This window comes from Daktulosphaira vitifoliae, unplaced genomic scaffold (genome assembly GCF_025091365.1).
Source record: "Daktulosphaira vitifoliae isolate Bord-2020 unplaced genomic scaffold, ASM2509136v1 Scaffold_3, whole genome shotgun sequence".
Lineage (NCBI taxonomy): Eukaryota > Metazoa > Arthropoda > Insecta > Hemiptera > Phylloxeridae > Daktulosphaira > Daktulosphaira vitifoliae.
Genome location: NW_026099574.1, coordinates 9,656,575 through 9,668,956, shown reverse-complemented (window position 1 = coordinate 9,668,956; position 12,382 = coordinate 9,656,575). Strand labels below are relative to the sequence as shown.

The window sequence follows — 12,382 nt, the reverse complement described above, 5'->3', positions numbered from 1 at the left end:
TAAGTAACCATGTCTGTTTACTGAGGGGGGGTATGGGACCATTTTTCCACAGGTCACATTCTAGACAAATTTCAAGGAGACCCTTCTTAGATTCCAAAATAATAAGGATTACTTGAGTATTACCTATTAACAGAGGGGCCCCTAAATTAATTTGTCCCAGAACCCCAAAAATCCTTAGAATAAGCCTGTTAGTAACACTTGGTTCATTTTATTATTTGAATTTAATTTTTCATTATTCAAAATTTTAAAACTACAATGAAAAAGTTAACTTATTTGATAAAGAAATATTAATATAGAAGTACTTTTATGTTACTATTTATTAAATTTAATGAAATGAATACTTAACCTGAATATTTCCTTGTAGTGGAACTGTTGAATGTTTTGTTTCAAATGCCTTAACAATTTCCTGTGTATCCTCCACTAAAACTTATTTTATCAGAACAAATATTGCATTTTGCTATATTATTTAGTATAATTTAATAATGGTACCATACATTGCTACATTTCTTATTTAATCCCATACTATCAATTTTTGAAGAAGACAACATAGTTTACTTATACTACTAATACCTAATATTTGTAGCAAAATTCAAATTTTGTTTAGTAAATATTATTACTTTATAATAAGATTACTTTGGAATCCTAATGAAAAAAGAAAAAAATTTATAGTTGTTGTATTTATCTTATAAATTTGAATTTTTTTAGTATTCAAATCTTAAAAATTAAAATTGTTGAACACTATTCAATTATGAGAACATATCAAGACACAAGACATCAGAGACAAACAACAACATAATGTAACAATATAGACTAAAAGTGCTGTAAAATGAATTGTTTACTTTTTAATAAAAACATGTTATGTCTTGTGAATGATCATTATTAACATGTCCAGACTAGAATATTAACCCTGGATTCTAATTTTTCTCTACAACTACCAAAAGGAGGGACACTTATTTCATTAACTTTATTTAATGTATTATGATTTTAAATTACATTCAATTTATATTGAATTATCTTTTTTTAATCTTATAGCTTAACATATTAAACTTTCCAGGAAGTTAACATTTAATAATAAATATTTGTATTGATATAAATTATTTATTAAAGTAAATAATAATAGTCTTAGTAAATTAAAGTATTTAAGATACATATAAAAGTAATTTGTTTATTTAAATTTAATCAAATCTAGATTTAATAATATATTTTTCTTTTATTAGAACAATCAATAATTTATAATAATAATGCATTAAATTTGCATATAAAACGTGCAACAATTACAAGTACATGTATACAAAATGTGTTCATTTTCTTTAAGAAACTACATGTATTGAGTGTTGAGATCTCAAATAAAATATTAACTGCATTAAATTTCTTAAAAAATGATATAATATAATGGACATCTTATATTTTTTATTGATGTGTAGACTAGATGCATATAGAATAAATACAAGTGCGCAGAGGGGGGGTTTGTTTTTTGGTCGGAGTAAACGTTTTAATTATACACCAGTACAAGTTGTAACCACCCGCGTTACATACCCACTTCATATATTAAAACTCAAAAGTTATTATCGACCTATCAAAATTTTATTTAAAAAGAGTACTAAAGCTGTTTTGAACATTTAAAAATTTCAAAATTTATATATATTTTTTCTTATCGGAAAAAAATAATAAATATGTTTTTAACATAGTCCAAAATCTCAATAATTATAAAAAAAAAAAAAAAATATTGAAAACATCAACAGTTATTGAATTTGTCCTATCATCATGACTCAACCAATATATATTGTTAACCTTAAACAAAAATCATATGTCCTTTACTCATACAATACACCCCTAATCCGAATTCCGAATCATACATGCGATTTGCGAATCGAGAAACCGTAAAAAACCATAACTATACTTAATATTCGATTCAATTGACTTGAAATATCTTAGAGATCGCAAACAGGTCTTTGAACCGAATCTTCTAGTTGAACTGATCCGATTCAATCGGATCACTTAGGTGAACCATAATTCCAATCTTTACCTCATATTAACTTGGCTAAAATACTGTACGTGTCTAAAAGATACGGTTATTTATTTATTCTGTGGTAATATATCTATTTTTTCCATTAAAATTTAATATTATGCCTATCAATATTTCTGTATTGTTACTGCTAAAAAAAAATTCTTATTTAAACGTTTTTCGAAAAGCATTCGCGCCTTTTAAAATATTGCCTGATGATAAATAACATAGACGTATTTATTGATTTATTATTGGTACTATACCTACTAACGTCCCGTGTAGATACAACTGTTCATATGATCAATTAATACTGGTTTGGTTTTGGTAACGATCGTAATGAAGGTACTCAATTACAAAAATTTAGAAGTACCGGTGTACCAAAGATTACTTTGGAATCGTCACTTTTAAGTAACTGTACCGAAAGAAGCGATTCCACTAAAGAAACGAAAATTACCACCACTATTAAACATTATCTACAGATTTGTATCGAAGCGTTTTTTATGATAGTGATTTTAATCACTGCCACATATCATTCTACTTGACCCAAGTATGTCACATCCCCACTGTGCTGGGTTTTTAAATATTATTAACACATTAATATTATTTAATTCTATAAGTAGAGATTAAGCTTGACTATCGACTCGTTTACGTTCAATATGTTTGACATCAAAAATTTTAACAGTTGAATCTAAATCATACATTAATTCTTTAAATATCATTGAAGTTGTCTCAGACGCTTCATTTGGCGATTCCAAAGTATTGAAAACAACTATATTTTTACTTTTAATAAGTCTCAATTATGCTTCACTAGTGATATATATAGAGATATAGAATTTAATGAACTATAATTATATTCTAGTACATATATATTTTCTTTAAAATCATCTAATTCTTTTCTCATTAATTTATTATCAATCCTTAATGAAAGATTGCATACTTTCAACAAAATCGATTAAAATATTTAATTTTATTTCAAAGATTGTTAATTTTTGTTTTATATTTTGGAATTAGACAACTTGGGATTTTTCTATTGTTTTTAATTTATTCATAACATCATTTATCGTAAAATCACTATTAAATGATGTTGTAATCACTGCCAATTATCATCTAAAACACTTGTCCTTATTATTCTGGGTTTTTTCGATCTTATTAGATATAGCTAACCTAAATTTTAGTATCTTGTGTAGTCCAGGATTAATTATTTAGTAGCTTTCATGATTTATCAGCCCTGTGAAACAGGAGTGAGAGAATAACATTCTAATATTGCCAAATTGGAGTATTAGTTAAACAATTAAACTAAACAATTCAAATTTATTTAATAGTTGATTAAGTTTAAAACGTCAATTTGAATATTTAAAACATAACAATCTGATAAAATAGAAATAATTAACAATTTATAAGAATATCTTAAATGGAATGAAAGTATCATCACAACTCGTCTCATGAAATGTTTATTAAAATAATTTTTTGATGCTGATTCTAATTAAATCATTAGTTTTTCTTTAGCATTAATATTTTACCATTGTAAAATTATTGTTTTAACGCACAAAGTAAATTGTATTAATAGTCATAATATGACTCAAATGAGTTATAATATTATATTCCTGGTTAATTGTGGTATAAACTTATAATTTATTGGAAATCATAATTAATCTTTTTTATGTGTAAATTACACATATTCTATTATTTCCCATACAATAGGATATTAGTATATTAGAGAATAAATTATATGAAGAATATTATTCAATTTCTTGTTTGGGATTATCTTTAATTGTTATAAAAAATTTTAAAATAGAATTTATTATATTATTTAAATCTAAGATTCAAAATAAATAAATATAGATCATTTAGTTAAATATTAAAAATAAAAAAAAATAGAAAGTCTAACCAAAAAGTACTATTTATTAAAACAATATACATTTTTATTACTATATATGTGATAAGATAAAACTAAAATTATTTTTGTAAAATAATTAAAAATAGACACCTTATATCACATATTCCAAGTATGTTGGCATTGATTAATAATTCTATAATTATAAAATACCTTTTAGTACTTTGGTTAACACAGATGAGTTTTTAATTATTATATATATATATATATACATATTTTAAAATACTTATAATTATTTTTTTTTAAAACAACATAATAAATACATAATATATTTTCCTATTTTTAACAAAACAAATTGTTGACCTATCTAATCTTATCAAATTATACAAAATAAACATATTTTTATGTATAATTCTATTCAACTAAATTCACAAAGTTGATAATCCATGATTAATAAATTGTCTAATCATCCCATTCATCATCTTCATCATCATCACTTGATTCACTTGTACTACTGTCACTATGAATTACTCTAGCACGTTCAGCTAATGCTCTTGCTAGCGCACCAGCTAATCCATTGCCTTCCAAATTATTCACAGTCTTCTTTTGAATTGGTTGAACCTAAAAAAAATATATACAATAAAAATATACAAATAAAATTTTTAAAATAATTACCGATTTTAATTCAACTCCCTGCCTAATTTGGTCCAGTAAATCACTTCGTTGATTAGAAATTGTTGAAGCTTTTCCACTATTTGATGATGTATCAATTGGCTAAAAAAAAATTATTAACTTAAAAATTTTTACTTTATCAATTTAAAGATATAATGAAATAAATGAGAAAATGATTATATTATTTTTATTTTTTTAAGTTATATTCAACTCATAATTTTTTATTGGAAGTCCATTACCCACTTTATACATATGATTATTTAATAAACAGCCAACTTTTTAATAATTACAATAAAAATAAAAAAAATTACTATAAACAAATTAAAATACATTGATTTATATTAATTTAGAATATTTTTATAGGTATGCATTTCACACACTTATAGACATGTTCTATAATTTTTTAATTCCACCTTAACAATATTTTAGGAGTATTTTATCTACCATAATATTTAAAGTAGTTAATATTGAAAAAAATAAATTAATTTAATCAAAATAATGATCCTAGGATTTTAGTTAACTAAATAAATTGTTATATAGGAAATAATGTTATCTTTTGTTTTAGGAAAACTTTTCTCATCACATTCAATTATTAATTAGTAAAATAAATATAATATGTTTTACCTTAAGTGTTTTTCCAGACCTAATTGCTTCAAGAAGAGCAGATCTTGGATCAGGCGTACTATCATTTAGTTTATTAATATTTGATTCTGATGTATTCATTTTGGGTAAATCAAAGTGTGGAGGTGGTGGAGGTGGTGGTACTGAATTTATTAATGGTGGTGGAGGTGGTGGAATGACTATATTTTCTGCAAAAATATTTTGTTATAAATAATATCTAAATGATTTAGATAAGTGAATTCATTAAAAAACTTAGTCGAGTTCAATAATACTGATTAAACATCAAATATCACTTTTAATTAGAATAACCTAACCTATGAATATGTATATAACAATAAATAGGTATTATAATTAACAAAATTAAAAAATAAACTAATATTATTATTTAAATAAACTAAAGATTTGATTTAATTATTTAATTAATAATTAATATTTAATTAATTTGATTAGGGCACTTTGAATAATATTAATAAATTCATAAAAAAATTTAGGCTTACAATAAAATTTCTAGGTTAAAGAATTCCAAGAACTTATGAATAACTCAACATTTTTTTTTTTGATATTATTTTTGAAATAAAGTGTTCAATTTCATTTTATATATATTCTTTATTTCATTTTATTATATTATTTTTAAAAATAATATTCATAATTATTATAATAATAATTTATGGTTAGATTATATTGATAATACATTACTTTATTATAAGAACAAATTTTTATAAAATCGTACATAAATGATTTATAATACCAACATTTTCAAATAACTATAATTAATATAATTTAAAGAATATAAAACAATGACCTCCCTAGTTAAGTCTGAACATTTCAAATTATAAAAGTAGCACTAATTTTTTTTTTATTTAAAATACAATAGTACATACCCATTTTTCTTGGTGGATTAGTTACATTAATAGGTCTTGGTGGTGGTGGTGCTGGACTCCTTGTCAGTGGTAAACTATATGGTGGAGGGGGTGGAGGGGGTGCTTGACGAAATCTTGTAGGGAGTGGAGGAGGTACCGGAGAATCTTGCACTGCATCTTTTATGGCATCAATACCACCATGTGTATCAATAAAATTGTAGATAAATTCTCGAGTTTGAGGGTTGCGTAGCTGACTTTCAGATACTCCAGCCTTGAAAATGTTATATAAACTATTAGTTGGCCACAATATGTGATACACAAAATGAAAACTGTTTAAAACAAACCTTAGCAAAAAAAGTATTAAGTTGTGGATCTTTTATTTGTCCTAAATCAAAACCTGTGTCTGGATCCCAGCCAATATGCTGAACATGCCTAAAATTCTCTGGCATTCCAATTTGATCTTTAGTATATTTTTTATTCTTTGAATTCTTTGCTTTATTTTTTCGAACTTTGCCTAAAATTCATACAGACAATTAAATTTATTCTTATCAAAATATTATTTAAATTTTTTTACCATTTATTTGTGTTTGTGGACCGTACATAGCATTATTTGTAGCAATAGGTTGATGAATATTATTTTGGTTATTGTGTGCTTTATTCCTTTGCTCTATAAATATCCATCTGATTAGATTATTTGACAAAAAATACAATACTATAATAATGTATTTATATAGTTGTTATAATTATATATAACAATTAAGCATTTAAACAATAGTACTTATTTATGATAAAAAAAGTAAAAAAAATTTTTTAATGATTTTTATTATATATCACATTTTAAGGACTTATTTTAAATTAAACAAAGTTTTTGTCAATTGCTTAAAAAAATTTAGCATTTATAAAAAAAAACTATTTTTAATATCCAAGAACTCAAGCAAATAAATAAAAAATATTTTTAGCACAATTATAAAAATAATAGTGATATCCTCACCTAATCGTTTTACTCGTCTTTTCTTTTGTAAACCTATTACAGCTTCTTCAAAATTTGTTGCTTCATCTTCACTAGCAAAGTTAAACCCTACTATACATTCCTTTAAAACAACAATTTTTTCAATTACTAAATTATTCATATAAGAATATATAAATATATATATATATTTTTATCAAAATATACTTCTGCTTCAAAACAATGAAAAAACTTTGCTGAAATTTGATATTGCAGTCCATTGTACATTTCATGTTCCCATAACAATTGATGTCTAATAGGGCAATACAATCGAAAATAATAAGATTTTCTATTAGGATCTCTTACAAAAGAGAGAATACCAAAATTCTTTTGACGCCAGTCAGTACTTTCAGGACTATCTGTACTGAAAAGCTGCACAACTGCCATTGACAAACTCTGAAAAAGAACGTTTTTGTAGTTTAAGTGTAAATAAATTAAACATTCATAAAAACATTGTTATTTACTTGGCATTTAGGGCCTAATAATTGTATCACAGAATCATTTTCGTCCTTGCTTAATAATTGAGAACACTTTTGTTCATGATACAGACCAGGTTTCATTTTTAATTGTAATTATTTTAATTTACACTTTAATGAAGTGTTACATTAATTGTTTTATTTTAACAGGAAATAATATGATATAGTACGCCAGATTTAACAATTGAGAACGAATTACAAAATCAGTTTCCATTTACTATCACTACTCAGTAATTCTGACTCACTTCCTGTGTTGTGTTATCAAACTCTATCTTGGGGGTAATCCTAAACTTACATATTATAGATAACGCTACTGATATTCATTAAAAAAATTACTGCGCATGCGTTTATATAATGTAGGTTCAAAATTTTAAGTATTCCATTGATATACATGTCAATTAACATGTATAATGAATGGAATTACTTTTAATTTTTACTATAACTTTATTATTATTTAAATAGACGTTAAAAATATTATTCTTGATTTAATTTATGTGTTTGTGAAACTTAGTGTAATTATTTATGTACACCAAGTTGAACTAAGTGAGAATAAGAGGTAATGTTTTTACTTCTTATTGTACCGTCAATCGTGGATAAGATGAGAGACAATATATTTGGATGGTTTGGTCATATTGTAAGGAAAGAGTAATCTGAAGCAGTAAGAACAGTTATGGAAATGGATGTTGAGGAAAGATGAATTACAGGAAGACCAAAAAAGAAAGAGAGATGTTATTGAATGCGGTATGAGGACTGTTGATGTGGGAAATCATCAATTAGAAGTTTAGGACAAGGGTGACCGAATCCAAGTAGTTGGAATAAAGTCGAGGAAAAAGAAGTATTTACTTCTTATTCTAAATTTCGTTACAACCTCTTACCCTCTTTGGAGATAATAGACCAGATTCCCGACAAGCCATTTACATAAAAATTTTTTCCCCAATGACCATTTTTACAGAATGGATAACTTTCGATAAGTTTTGGAATTTAATTTTATTAAGATAGTATAAATGGGATTATTAAATATTTGTTGGAATAATATTGTAAGCAAGGTGTATTCATTTTGGGTAAATCGTAAGACAGCTCATTCTCTTGTCAGCCGCTCAACACTCTGAACGAACTACACTCATTCTCTGCTATTCTTTCTTGTCAATCGTCCATCACTATGAAACATACATCATAGTTAATCGCACTACAGCCTTATAGAACTTACCTTTCAGGCTCATTATAATTCTCTTATCACATAAAACGCTAGACGCCTCTCTCCATTCAACCACCCGCACTTATTTCTGTGTCTTACATCCTCGTCAATACCACTGTTCTCCTGTAAAACTAATTCTAAATACTTATAACTTTTCACTTGTTCTATCACGTCCTCGCTTATTGTCACTAATCTCCTCATTTCACCTACCTCGTGTTCTCCTTTGTTAAACTCGTACTCTATATACTCTTACTCCTATTTATTTTGAATCCTTTTCCTTCAAAAGTGGATTTCTACATCTCTAGTTTTTAATTAGTTTCTTCCTTATTTTCTCCTATTAACGCTATATCGTCAGCGAACAACATGCACCATGGCACCTTTCTTTGTATTTCTCTAGTAATTTCATCCATCACTATAAAAAATTAGTAAGGACTTAAAGCAGAACCTTGGTACACTCGTACTCTTACCCGAAAATCTTCCGATACTCTTCCTACGCTTTTTACCCTGGTACAAGTGCCATCATACATATCCTCTGTTATATTAATGTACCTTTTCGGGACTCCTTTTCTCATTAGTGCCCACTTTAGAACCTCTCTCGGTACTCTATCATACGCTTTCTCCAAATCTATAAATACTATATAAAGCTTTTTCTTCTTTCCCTAAACTTTTCTATTAGTTGCTTTGCAAAAAATAATGGATCCATTGTTGACTTACCAGGCATAAATCATAACTGGTTTTTATATACAGATATCTCATAAGCTTTATGTCTCTATAATTTCCACACTCTTGTATATATCTTTTGCTTTAAGACATCAGGACCACAGTACTATTCCTCCATTCTTTTGGAATTTTTCTTCTAATAAGATTTTATTAAAAAGATCCTTCAACCACTTTTTACTAATACCTCCTAATTATTATACATACTTCTACTGGCACTTCATCTGGTCCTACTGCTTTATTCTTTCACATTGATGCTACAGCCTCCTATATCTCTTTCTCACTAATTAAATCTACCATTTCTTAGTTCCATGAAATATACTCTAATGTCTTTCTTGGATGCTCCTCGTTCAGTGATTTTTCAAAATACCCTTTCCAACTTTTTTTCATATCTTCATCGCCCGGTAGCACCCTATTATCAAAATTTTTTATATACCTTACATAGTAATAATCTTTAGACCTTTTTTTTTTACTTTTGCAAGTCTATAGACTTCTTTTTCGCCTTCCTTGTCCTTAGCCTATCATACCTTTTAAACTTTGCCATACTTAATTTTTTTTACACAAGCGTTTATACTTTTCTCATTTTGCTCTTTTGCCATACTTTGAACTGCTATCCTCACCACCAAGTTTCTTTGTTTCCTGGGATTCTACTCCTACACTCACCAACAAACTCCTTTGCATTATTCTTTACATAACTAGTAAATTTATTCCATACATCATTTATTTCTCTCATAATTTATATAAAATATTATCTATAGAGACCTAATTAAGAATTATTTACCACGGCTGTGTTGATTTCAAATTGTAAGTCGGTAAAAGAGAGACTTGTCTCCATCGAAAACCTGACTACTTACATAGATCGTATTAAAATAATCGATTATTCCATTTTATATGGTGTATCTTCTGACATAATATAAACAGCTTTTCAAGAATTTTTATGTGGGGATGGTGGATTTTTTTATGTGTACCAGAACCTCTCAATGATGGTTAGTTTAGTTCATAGGCAACATGAACAGCATTTATATATTTTTAAATTGGATTTATTTATAATCTCTAATCTACTTATATAATTAACTCCCTGAAATCTGAGATGCCAATAAAATAAAGTATTCCAAGACTCACTCTCGTAGGTTGAATGGTGTCCACTTCATTTCTTAAAGTAGATTAGTTAAAATTCTAGGGTAGAAAAAAACATAAAATTACACCTCTGGTTTTAATATTTGTAGATTTATACTAAATTTGTCTAGAACAAATAGTATAACTAGAAATTTATTTTATTATATTGAAACAATTAAAAACATTACTTGAGAAAATTGAAATTTATACTATTTTATGTTGTTATTTTAGTAAGGTAAATTAGGGTAGATGAAATGAATGGAGTAGTTGTAAAATCATAATTTCTCAAGATAGTCTTGACTTATCTTTTTTGTTCTTTTCTAATACTAAATATATAGCTTGATCAATTATTATTCCCAATTAAAAACAAGCATATACCGACAAACAATTATTGATTTCCAACAATAATAAGAATTGGATATAAGAATAAGTGACTTTATAAAAAAAATGGATGGAAGTTTTAAATAAGAAAAACTAAATTCATTTAAGTTTAATTTTACAAAGTCTCTTCTTACATTTACTTTTAAAAACATATTCTAAAATGTTATAAATTCATATTTTTACAGACTTTCATATACTGTAGTTTTATATTTAAAAAGGCTTTCTCATGACATTTTTTATAATGATTATATATATATATATATATATTTTACATATTGATTATACAAAAGATTTTCTTACTGAATGAAGTAATATTAAAAATAATCTATCATAGTTGTCCACATTGTGATATCACAATAGGTATTTTTGGTTTATTGTTAGGTCCTGTTGGAACATTCTCAATTTTTCTCATAACCAACAATCCGTCAATTACACGTCCAAATACAACATGTTTTCCATCTAAAAAGTTGCAATTTGCACAGGTGATAAAGAATTGGCAGCCATTAGTATCTTTCCCACTATTTGCCTATTTTTAAATTTTACTATATTAATGAAAGAAAAAAATAAATAATAAAAATCTAACCATTGATAAAAGACCAGGTGCATCATGATTAAGCTTAAAATTTTCATCAACAAATGTATCTGCTCCATGAATACTCATTACACCTGTGCCATCACCCTAATATATATATTTTATTAAAAATGTTTTATTAATTTTAAAAGTAAAAATTATTTTAATATCTTGCTTAATCTTACATTGACAAAATCACCTCCTTGTATCATAAAATCTTTTATTATTCTATGAAAACAACATCCTTTATAACCATATGGAATTCCATCTCTTTTATGTTCACCTGTACAAAATTGTCGGAAGTTCTCACTAGTTTTTGGAACTATATCAGCATAAAGTTCCATTATCAATCTACCAATTTCCTTTAAAATTATAAGTTCATTAGATAATATGAATAGTTTAAGGAAGAATAAAATATTCTATTTAATTAAAATAAGATAATACTAACAGTTCTTCCCACAGTAATATCAAAAAAAACAACGGGATTTTGAGGATTCCGCAATTGACTTTGAATTTGATTCCAACTTGGCATGTTGTATGTAAAAGAATCAATTTAATGATGAATCCAAAAATATCTTGAATAAGAAATCACATAGACACAAAGTTATTTATTAAGAAATTATCTGTATATACACTATACATGTAATTGTATACTATTGTATATTACTAAGGTTTGTAAATAGATAAATTTATAAAACTGATAGCTTTTAACCACGATTTTAAATGTATAAACACAAAATAACTTGTGGTATAATTTTTTGATTATCTTAGAACTTGATAACAACTGATAACAATTTTCGCTTACCAATATAACGAAATTCATATCCACCTTACCAATATATTTGCTGCATATTCATATTTCACTACTTTCTACTGCTCCATTATTTATAGTGATAAGTTATATTTTTCAATTCTCATGGGAATATTT

General features: G+C 26.0%; 2 protein-coding genes across 2 annotated transcripts; both read right to left on the bottom strand.

The window, feature by feature from the left end:
• Window positions 1-3,887: 3,887 nt before the first annotated feature.
• LOC126903156 (actin nucleation-promoting factor WASL-like) lies at window positions 3,888-7,842 on the bottom strand. The gene is made up of 9 exons (XM_050681169.1): window positions 7,463-7,842; window positions 7,167-7,394; window positions 6,984-7,083; window positions 6,567-6,659; window positions 6,337-6,506; window positions 6,014-6,263; window positions 5,136-5,320; window positions 4,515-4,613; window positions 3,888-4,460 (listed from the first exon to the last, which is right to left on the bottom strand). The coding sequence occupies exons 1-9, from the start codon at window positions 7,556-7,558 to the stop codon at window positions 4,302-4,304; spliced, it is 1,380 nt and encodes a 459-aa protein (XP_050537126.1). The 5' UTR covers window positions 7,559-7,842; the 3' UTR covers window positions 3,888-4,301.
• Window positions 7,843-10,960: 3,118 nt separating this feature from the next.
• Window positions 10,961-12,149, bottom strand: LOC126903157 (peptidyl-prolyl cis-trans isomerase H). The gene is made up of 4 exons (XM_050681170.1): window positions 11,903-12,149; window positions 11,640-11,816; window positions 11,467-11,562; window positions 10,961-11,409 (listed from the first exon to the last, which is right to left on the bottom strand). The coding sequence occupies exons 1-4, from the start codon at window positions 11,984-11,986 to the stop codon at window positions 11,212-11,214; spliced, it is 555 nt and encodes a 184-aa protein (XP_050537127.1). The 5' UTR covers window positions 11,987-12,149; the 3' UTR covers window positions 10,961-11,211.
• Between the last annotated feature and the right edge of the window lie 233 nt (window positions 12,150-12,382).

Coding starts and splice junctions, on each gene's coding strand:
- LOC126903157 (XM_050681170.1), bottom strand. CDS start 11,986: ATGCCAAGTTGGAATCAAATTCAAAGTCAATTGCGGAATCCTCAAAAT. Junction 11,817..11,902: donor ATATTACTGTGGGAAGAACT/GTTAGTATTATC, acceptor ATAATTTTAAAG/GAAATTGGTAGATTGATAAT. Junction 11,410..11,466: donor CACCTGGTCTTTTATCAATG/GTTAGATTTTTA, acceptor ATTTAAAAATAG/GCAAATAGTGGGAAAGATAC.
- LOC126903156 (XM_050681169.1), bottom strand. CDS start 7,558: ATGAAACCTGGTCTGTATCATGAACAAAAGTGTTCTCAATTATTAAGC. Junction 7,084..7,166: donor TTCATTGTTTTGAAGCAGAA/GTATATTTTGAT, acceptor GTTGTTTTAAAG/GAATGTATAGTAGGGTTTAA. Junction 4,461..4,514: donor AGGGAGTTGAATTAAAATCG/GTAATTATTTTA, acceptor TATTTTTTTTAG/GTTCAACCAATTCAAAAGAA.